This window comes from Oncorhynchus gorbuscha, linkage group LG24 (genome assembly GCF_021184085.1).
Source record: "Oncorhynchus gorbuscha isolate QuinsamMale2020 ecotype Even-year linkage group LG24, OgorEven_v1.0, whole genome shotgun sequence".
In the NCBI taxonomy this organism is placed as follows: Eukaryota; Metazoa; Chordata; class Actinopteri; order Salmoniformes; family Salmonidae; genus Oncorhynchus; species Oncorhynchus gorbuscha.
Genome location: NC_060196.1, coordinates 17,255,419 through 17,265,418, shown reverse-complemented (window position 1 = coordinate 17,265,418; position 10,000 = coordinate 17,255,419). Strand labels below are relative to the sequence as shown.

The 10,000-nt window shown below is 47.1% G+C and overlaps 2 protein-coding genes across 5 annotated transcripts in view; one reads left to right on the top strand and one right to left on the bottom strand.

Annotated features, from left to right (window-relative positions):
* LOC124012776 (catenin alpha-2) overlaps positions 1-10,000 on the bottom strand; it is a 711,900-nt gene that overhangs the window by 211,237 nt on the left and 490,663 nt on the right. The window lies entirely within an intron of this gene.
* Positions 6,277-9,930, top strand: LOC124012777 (leucine-rich repeat transmembrane neuronal protein 1-like). The gene has a single exon (XM_046326732.1). It carries the CDS (start codon positions 7,599-7,601, stop codon positions 9,180-9,182), a length of 1,584 nt encoding a protein of 527 aa, XP_046182688.1. The 5' UTR covers positions 6,277-7,598; the 3' UTR covers positions 9,183-9,930.

The following is a 10,000-nucleotide window of genomic DNA, read 5'->3' as shown; positions in this document are numbered from 1 at the left end:
CAAATACATTGTTCCACTGAAAATGTGTACTTTCCATCACACTGGAAAGAACATAATTGGGAGAGTATAATTGGGAGACATGTACTCGATAGACATGCTTTGCTCGGTTGACTAGAGCGTTGTGCTAATTTGAACGAGGACAGAACTCTTCCACTGCCATATAAGAGCTCCTGCCACGAGGACAAGTTCACTGTCAATACTGTTTTCACCAATGAAATGTCCCAACAAGCTGATCTGATGGCACCAATGGCATCGTATCCCTATCTGCCAGTGGTATTCAAAGTCGGGGTCGGGAATTGCAAATTTGGGAACCAAAAATTAAGAGTACAAACTATTTTGAACAACATATAAACATTTTTGAGAAAAAAAATGGAAAATGAAAAATGAAAAAAAGGTCAATAAACGTATAGGTTCTCTTACTTTTGATAAGAGAGATGAACATGTAATGAATTGAAGGTTATTTGTTGATGTGAAAATCGTAAAGTACCAATTTTAAGGTTGTCATTAGACTCGTGGTGGGGTGGGTCGCCCGGATTCCTGGCAATTTCTGTCACCCGTTGAAAAAGTTCTACCTCTGCTCTACGCTAATAAATGGCAACATTTCAACGCAACAATTAGAGGCTCGCACAACAACGCTGACTTGAATAAATCCTCTCAGAGAAAAGGGTTGACACTAGGTGTCAAATGACACCCTATTCCTTTTATAAGGTGCTACACATAGTGGAATAAAAGTGGAGAGGATAGGGTCGAGTTTCATAGATTTCCACTGATAGAAGACCACTTCAGACAGCGACACTAACAGAAGAACAGGAGGACTCGAGTGATCCCTTATTGAGTATGAATGTCCTGAGTACTATCAGACATAAGCTCACACACACACACACACACACACACACACACACACACACACACACACACACACACACACACACACACACACACACACACACACACACACACACACACACACACACACACACACACACACACACACACACACACACACACAGTGTCCAAATTGCACCTCCCTTTTACGCATGGACCGAGATACGGCCTTAGCCGTAGAGCCTTTTGGGTCGGTGGGACTCGAGAGCCAGCCTGAGCCAGCTGTGGCCACCAACAAGAAATGACTCACTGGAAATGGTTTACTGCCAAGGGCAAGAATCAATAAGAAGCCACAGTTCCACCCATTGGGTAAGTAATAGAAAAGTGAGGAAAAAGAGGCGGAACAAAAAGAAGGGGATGCATCCGATGCTGCTATTTGTTGACCCTACTCAGACCCCAGTCAAGAGGCTATCAGCAGTTCTATCAACCAAGAGGAACGAGCTACGGGCAGCTAGCTATCGGTGCGAGGGGGAGATTTTGTGGCTCTGGAACTATTAGAAATCTGACATTGGCCGGGAACATTGGGACAGGCTTTTGCAGCAGCAGACACAAATCTGAGGCAGCCAACCAATATCCTTTTTTAAACAAGATACACAACAAACAAAACAAAAAGAGAAAGACGATGTGGGGAAGGGAAAAAAAATGGCTATGTTCGTCAGGGGGACTCTAAGAAAGGCAAAGGACAAAGGCAATCAGACGTAGCTGTAAACAAAGCTTAAATGCTGATCTCTCCTCTAGCTCAAGTGTAATTAACTTGCGAGAGAATGATTAAGCCGAAACCACCTACATTGCATAACGGCTGTAATTCTTCAAGGGGTACTTACAATTCAGCATCTCTATAGCTCGGCAGAGCCAAGGTGACTAAGGGTAAATGAGGAAATGGATAACAACACTCCCAACATTCTTCCACTATCAAAAACAGCCTTACCAAACGCAACATGTTTTTAAAATACCACCCTACTTTTGGCCTGAGCACCCTATTCCCTACATAGGCCACTGCTTTAAACCAGTCATTTGAGACGAAGCCTTGGTGGTAGTGCAGTGAGAAGAGTAGCCAACATATTGCCCAATGGGAATCGAGTATGTCTCGTAGCCATGTCCAGGTATGACAGCTAATGAGAATGTACGAGGTTAAAGCCGATAGCCATTAGTCTGGAGTTATTGATGTGTGTTGAACCAGGCTACTCTCTACAGTGAGAGTCTGGTTTCTAGTCCATTCAATAACGGAGGGTCTGTCGATGTCCATCCGCCACAGTGCCAGGTAGCGGTGGCCATTTGGGATGTTTTTTAAGTCTCATCTGCACTCTGGTGAAGGAATGAACTCCCATGTATCTATCTAGGTGTCAAGAGTTAAACATTAAGGCTGCAAAGTTTCATGGCCGGCAGGCTGGAGAGTGCAATAGCGCCAGAGCTCAGTGTTTGCGCAATATATTACGCAAGTGAGATGTTCGCTAACCAGCCAGCATCCTTAGTAAATCCATGGTGTTAGCATACCGTAGTTAAAATTGCTAATAGAGCAGAAAAAATGAAGGGAATATAATAGTATGTTGATTACGCTTAACCAATGTAAACAACACAAACACAATCTACGTTTTATTAATAGTAAGCACCAACTTGTTATTCCGTTAATTCCACGTCCTCAGTAACTGCCTAGCATGGTTTGCATTGATTAACCTAGCATTAGCCTAGCGAAGGACACGCTACACCTATTAGCACAAAACAGAAGGCAAACGAAGACGGATTTCGCGTGTGGAGAAGAGAGTCTCTTTCAGGATGCAAAGCTACTGTAGTTGAGCGCAACAGTGCAACACATCTGACATGGTACCAGTGGTTCAGGGTGTCAGAGCACAGGAAACATCCGGGTTAAGGGGTTGGATTCCAGCGTGAGGCAACATAAACTGAATATATCTGTCAATGTTGACAGTTCAGCAATCAGCTTGTAATAAAAGCATTTGCTGGGGGACATTTTGTGCTTGTGCTCACATATTCACATGCCTTCGAAAGACAGTACCTTTAAATGGAGCGAAAGGGGACTTTTTGTTGTTGTTGTTGTGGGGGCTCTCGTCACGAATGTCTGTCTACGTCCCACAGAGGGCCAATGTTGACCTTCCCTGGCCGCCCATGGGTAGGCATTCACATGGGGATGAGTAGGCCTCTCTCGCACCCTGATGAGCTGCTCTGAGCTGCTCTGGGCTACACGGATAGCGTGACAGCAGTTTTCAGAATGGAAGAATAGGAAGAAGAGAGGAATGAATCACGGCACACAAAGTCTCTCTCTCTCTCTTTCTCTCCCTCTCTCTCACTCTCTCCCGCTCCCTAAAGTTGACTGGCCCACACATTAGTTCCACAGAGATTGCGATTTCACTCGAGATGTTTTAATTTGTTCAGCATTTTCATCTCTGGTCTCATTTCCGGGGATGCGGAAGTCCCCACAGTGAAAGAAGCTTACCATGTTCTCCACCCAAATGTCTCCAGTCGAATGTCCCCCTTTTCCTAAATTACACAGAAAATCATCTTGGTTTCTTTGAATGTTCATGAATCAAAATAGAAGGGGAGGGAAGGGTAATGCCCTAGTTTCCCCAAACGCTGCTATCCTCCCTCTAGTCGAGTCAACCCCACCAGAAGAATCAATGGCGTGGTTTGAAGGAGCAAATGAAGGTTATCGTTCAGATGAGTCGAGATGCCTATCTGCCCCCACCGCCCATCTTTAATAGGATTGTGTGTGCTTGTGCATAGGTGCACGCATGGTTGTGTGTGCATGTCCATGCACGCACACGCACCTGCACACGTATCTGCTCTCTCCGCATCCACAACCTCTTAAAAAGTCTAAAACGGATGGCCCCGGTTACTCCTATCTCCTGTTTGCTGTGTTAAGCCATTACGGTGCTACCAACTCATTAGCTGGTGCAGCCATCCATCCATTACGGGGCTGAAGAGAAATGGGCTGAGGTAGACGAGCAGGAGAGAGATATATCTGACTGGGAGACGTCATCCACATTCCATAGGCATTATATGCCTCTTCCTACTGTGAAAGCTTTGCAGTGGCACCACTCTCAAGGCGTGAAAACAGCAACAATAAAACAAAAAACATAAGAAGGCGAAGGAACATGTTTTTCGGTGGAGCATCATTAACGAGTGCTCAAGATAAGTCTTTGGCATTCAGAGCTCCGAACAGCACGACGCTGCTCCTTCGAATTGGCTAATCTTTGTTGGAATAGCTGCAGTGTGAATGTGTCAGTAGTGGATGTCAGTTAAATCGGTTACTTAATTATGAATGAGAAATGAGTGACAGCAGAGGTAAAGCAAAGGTGAGAGTAGGGTCTCGGTCGCCGTCTAACTTTCCTATAACTGCTGCTAGTGAACCCAGGTCTAGGAACTGTTGATGGCTTTCCTTAGACAAATAGTCATTTGGAGTTTCAGAGTAGGAGTGCAGATCTAGGATCAGGTCCCCCCTGTCCATATAATCATCTTCATTATGATAAAAAAAAGGCAAAACTGATCCTAGATCACCATTCTTTATTAGCCACTTTATGAATACGAGTCCTGGTATAGTAACCCTCGCTAGCTGCTGACGATGTTTCCTTGGTCTTCTGTGTAGACAGACCGACACGCCAATTATCAGATGAGTCAGGGCCGACATAGCACTTTTTACTTCCCGATTAAATCCTTTATTTCACAGCAGAACGCCCAGCAAGGAGGCATGATGTAAAAGTTATTTCTGCTGTCAGAAAGGAGGGAGGGAGGGAGGGAGGGATGGGATGATTACATCATGTAAGGGACCAAATTGTCAGATTTGTCACAGCCCATTGTACTTGGAATTTAACAGGAGTGAGATGACAAGGGTTGGGAAAGACGGACGGGGTCCATGGACCAGGGAACCCTAGGAGCTGGGAGCGTGGGGACCTCCTGAGAGGAAAATATTATGTTACGCTGTCCGTTTCTAAGTGGCAACAGATCAAATCTGTACTCACACTGGACAGCCGAGTCCTCAAACAACCGTGATGAAAGAGACACGGCAGGCAGCATTCAGTGTTGATCAAATGCAGATTTACTTGATAGAGTTTGGTTTGACTCTTTTCAGATCAATGGGAAAGGAAATAAAAGCTGAGATATATCAATGCAAAGAGCTTAATCGCAGTGTGTGAATTGTAAAGTCCCTGACTAAAGCCCCCCCCCCCTCCGATTGGTCAGTTTGGCGGCCAGCTCTAAGAAGAGTCTTCCTGGTTCCAAGCTTCTTCCATTTAAGAATGATGGAGGCCACTGTGGTCTTGGGGTCCTTCAAAGCTACAGACAGTTTTTCGGTGCCCTTCCCCAGATCTGTGGCTCAACACAATTCTGTCTTGGAGCTCTACAAGACAATTCCTTCAACCTCATGGCTTGGTTTTGGCTCTGACATGCACTGTCAACTGTGGAACCTTATATAGACAAGTGTGTGCCTTTCCAAATCATGTCCAATCAATTGAATTTACCACAATCAACAATCAAGTTGTAGAAACATCTCAAGGATGATCAATGGAAACGGGATGCACCTGAGCGCAATTTCGAATCTCAAGTGTCTGAATACTTATATAAATAAGATATTTCTGTTTTTTATATTTAATAAATTGCAATAAACTCTACAAACCTGTTTTCGCTTTGTCATTATGGGGTATTGTGTGTAGATTGCTGAGGATTTTAAAAAATGTAATCAAATTTAGAATAAGGCTGTAACGTAACAAAATTTGAAAAGAATGGGTCTGAATACTTTCCGAAGGCACTGTACACCATATTCAAATGAGGCAATATAAACTGTACAGCTGCATAAGTTACCATTACATGTGGGAATAAGTGTGTATAATCACTGCATATAATAACATTGGTTCGATCACAAATCATACATCTTATCATTATTATTATGGCATCTGCATTGTTATGTAATTATGCAGCATCAGCCCCATTGGTTCAGCCAGGAGTTTGGCACATTTCTCAGCTGGAGGGATAGAATGCATATAGAACATCCTTTCAATCATTAGTGGAATATTAATCAGCAATAATGAGGGAGACTGAATTCTACAAGAAGAGAAGAAGCAGATATTGTAGATGGTTTCAATTTATTACTGGGAGGGTGAGAGAGAGAGAGAGAGAGAGAGCGAGAGAGAGATTCTGAGCTTCAATAAAGCCCCGGTTTTAAGCCCGGCCCCTTTTGAATATGGAAATGTTTCAAACACTGAGAAAAATCGAGCGAGAGAGAGAGAGAGAAGAGAGAGAGAGAGAGAGAGAGAGAGAGAGAGAGAGAGAGAGAGAGAGAGAGAGAGAGAGAGAGAGAGAGAGAGAGAAATTGAGTGAGAGCGAGAAGAAGGTGGAGGGTAGAGAGAGAGAGAGAGTGGGGCCAGTCTGAATTGTGAGTGGCTTACGACACTCAGTGAACAGACGGTGCCTCTGCATGCTCTGCCAGTACACTAGTCTGCTGCAAGCGAGGGATCGAAGTGAAGAGTGCTCTGCCTCTCCTCTCCATCCCTGTCACACACCGCCTCTGCCTCCCTAATAGCAGCCTCCTCAGCCTCTCAGTCTTCCAGCCTCCACCAGCAAACTCCCTCCAGCCGACCAGGGAAAAACACCACTAACAACACAAGTGGATATGAACAGAACCCAAAGGACAGGAGGACGCAGGAGTCAAGGGGCTTCTCACAGGAGATAAGAGGGGATCTAAAAGAAGGATACTAAAAAGAAAGTAGAAAAGAACTAAGGGGAAAACAGAGAGAGAAGAGAATGAGAGAGACCCTGGCATTACCCATCCTTATCCTTCCAATACATATTTTCTGAAGCGCACCGGTCGGTCACTAAAATAATAATGACAGAGTTGACTGGATTTAAGCCGTGCAGGTCAGCGATCGCTTCAAGTGACGGACGGTAATTTGTGTTGACAGATCTGCCCCCAGTCGTTATCGAGAGAGAGAGTTTTGAGTTAGTCTTTTCCTCTGCTTTCTTGGTTGGCTTGGTTTTTCCTCTGTTCCCCTCTTCGGATCATCGCAGCAGTAGTGACTGCAGAGGAGCAGGAGGGCGAGAGAGCGAGAGAGAGAGAGCGAGAGAGAGAGAGCGAGGAGGCACGGCACTCATGCATGCAGCCGAGCAGGAAACTTGCACTTCCTAACCAGCATCCACTTGGATTCCTTGGGTCTTTTCTGGCTTCTTTCACACGAGGAGAACTAAGACATTGTAAGCCTGCCAGGATCTGGTATTCTGGCTGAAAAGGACGAGAAGGGGGGGGGGCAAATTTGTACCACACTGGGGTCCTTTTTTAGATTCACACATAATTAGTGTGGGCACAAAGGAAGTCGCTGAATAGGGGATGTCCGTCTCTGGATAGGGGTGAGTAGGATTCCTTTCATACGTGATCGCTCGGTGAAGAAAGCATTTTTTACCCGCTTCGGGTCTCATCTTGCCCCCTGATATCTAACATGAGCAAAGTGACTTGCCCTTTATCCCTCTCCCCTGTTCTTTTCTTTTTATCCACCACACTGGATTCCTTTTCCTTTCTATAAGTAAATACCTTGGGGGAAAAAACACACACGCACAACACAATTCACTACAAGAAAGGGAATACAAAAAAAATACAAGAGCTGGTTTCCTGCCGGGGAGAGATTACAAATTACGATGTGAACCATGACAGAATAATACCGGAACGATTCCAATGGACATTTTCTCTGCGGATCTATCCGAGGATTTTCAGGCTGATGGATTTCCTTCTAATAGGCTTGTACCTAAAGTGGCCCCTGAGGAAGCCCCCTGGGTTGATACTGTTGCTGTGGTGCTCGCTGGGCATCATGCTCAAAATGGTCCCATCGGTGGAGGGCGTCTGCCCCCGTCTATGCCGCTGCGACAGCAAGCTGCTCTACTGCGAGGGGCTCAATCTAACCGATGTTCCACGCAACCTGAGCAGCGCACTGGGCCTGTCCATGCGCGAGAACAACCTGACGGAGCTGCGCGAGGGCCACTTTGCTGGCCTGTCGCAGCTCACCTGGCTCTACTTGGATCATAACAACATCGACGTGGTGGAGGAGGGCACCTTCGACAGGCTGCGCCGGGTCAAGGAGCTCGACCTGAGCACCAACCATATCGAGAGCCTGCCCAATGGCACCTTCAGGCCCCTCCCCAACCTGCGCATCCTGGACCTATCGTACAACAGGCTGCAGGCGCTGGAGCCCGACCTGTTCCACGGCCTGAGAAAGCTAACCAATTTGCATTTGCGCTACAACGCCCTCAAGTTTGTCCCAGTGAGGATCTTCCAGGACTGCCGGAGCATGCAGTTCCTGGACCTGGGCTACAACCAGCTTCAGAGCCTGGCGCGGAACTCCTTCGCTGGGCTCTTCAAGCTCACCGAGCTGCACCTGGAGCACAACGAGCTGGTCAAAGTCAACCTGGCCCACTTCCCCCGCCTCATCTCGCTGCGCACGCTCTACATGCGCAACAACCGGGCTACCGTTGTGGTCAGCACCCTGGACTGGACCTGGCCCTTCCTGGAGAAGATTGACCTGTCGGCCAATGAGATCGCATACATCGAGCCACACGTCTTCGAGAGCGTGCCCAACCTCAAGGCCCTCATGCTGGACGCCAACCGGCTGACGGCAATGGAGCAGCGCATCCTGGATTCATGGTCATCCCTGGGCAGCATCACTTTGGCAGGCAATGAGTGGGAATGCAGCCGCAACGTGTGCGCCCTAGCCCAGTGGCTGAGCGCCTTCCGGGGCCAGCGGGACAGCCAGCTACTGTGTTCCAGCCCGGACGTGGCACAGGGCGAGGACGTACTGGACGCCGTATACGCCTTCCAGCTGTGCGAGGACGGCATCGACCAGGCCACCACGACTATGGGATGGTACCCCGGCTACACCACCAAGGACCAGGCCCGGGGAGGCCCCACGGCCAACCCCTACGATCCCCCAGCCGCCGAGGGTGGCGCAGTGGTCACCAATTCCTTCACCGTGACCGTGGCTAACCTCGACGACATAGACAGCACCATGCAGATCCACAAGGTGGTGACGGGCACCATGGCGCTCATCTTCTCCTTCCTCATTGTGGTGCTGATGCTCTACGTTACCTGGAAGTGTTTCCCGGCGGGCGTGCGGCAGGTGCGCCAGTGTTTCAGCAGCCATCGGCGCAAGCAGAAGCAGAAGCAGAGCATGCAGCAGATGGCCACCATGTCCACGCCGGAGTACTACGTCGACTACAAGCCCAACCACATCGAGGGGGCCCTGGTCATCATCAACGAGTACGGCTCCTGCACCTGCCAGCAGCAGCCCTCCCGGGAGTGTGAGGTCTGACCCGGCCCTTTGTGTGTGTGTGTGTGTGTTTACGTGTGTTTGTGTGGATAATATGGACAACCACGGAGACCCTTTTTGGATATATGGGATATATTGGGTGGGTTGGGGTTGTATAAGTGAGGTTTGAACCAGGGATCCTGCTATGGACACTATTTACACTGTGTCACACTGTGCTGCTCGCCCCCCTACTGTGGAGGAGAAAGGGGTAGGACTGACTGAGACCGTGGATTAATTGCTGTGGATCTGAAGGGCCTCTATGGACACTATGGAGACCAGACTCTATTGTGCCTGTTGACTTGACGCACAGAATCACCAGAGATGGAATATTATGTTGACTTTATACAGAAACTCCAGAGAGGATTACTATGTTTGTAGGCACCAATGGTTTCATCTTCTTCCTCTTCTTCTTCGTCTTCTCTACACCAGGAGTGGATATTATTTCAGCTTTAAATGAGTCTTTCTTACTTCAGGATATTCTGCTATTGTCTAAAGACCAACTGGGGACATACTGGCCAGCCATAAACACACAGCATTTTTATTGTGGTAATACAACAACAAACAAAAAAATACAACAATAAATGCAAAGTTGGATTATAAAAAAAATAAATAAAGATGATCAATTCTGTGTAAAATATGTTAAAAAAGCAAGAGTGGGAAAAAAAAGATGCTAGATGCTATCCTATTTCTTTTGTAAAGTACAACAACAAAAATACCATGTTTAAATAAATGAATTGCTATTCACAGTAAAGCCCTTGTGTTGTAAGGAACCGTTGGGGAGAGGGGTGGGTTATGAAAAGAGATGCAGTACTCGCGCTGGC

Excerpts from the sequence above, each read along its gene's own strand:
- LOC124012777 (XM_046326732.1), top strand. The coding sequence starts at position 7,599 with ATGGATTTCCTTCTAATAGGCTTGTACCTAAAGTGGCCCCTGAGGAAG.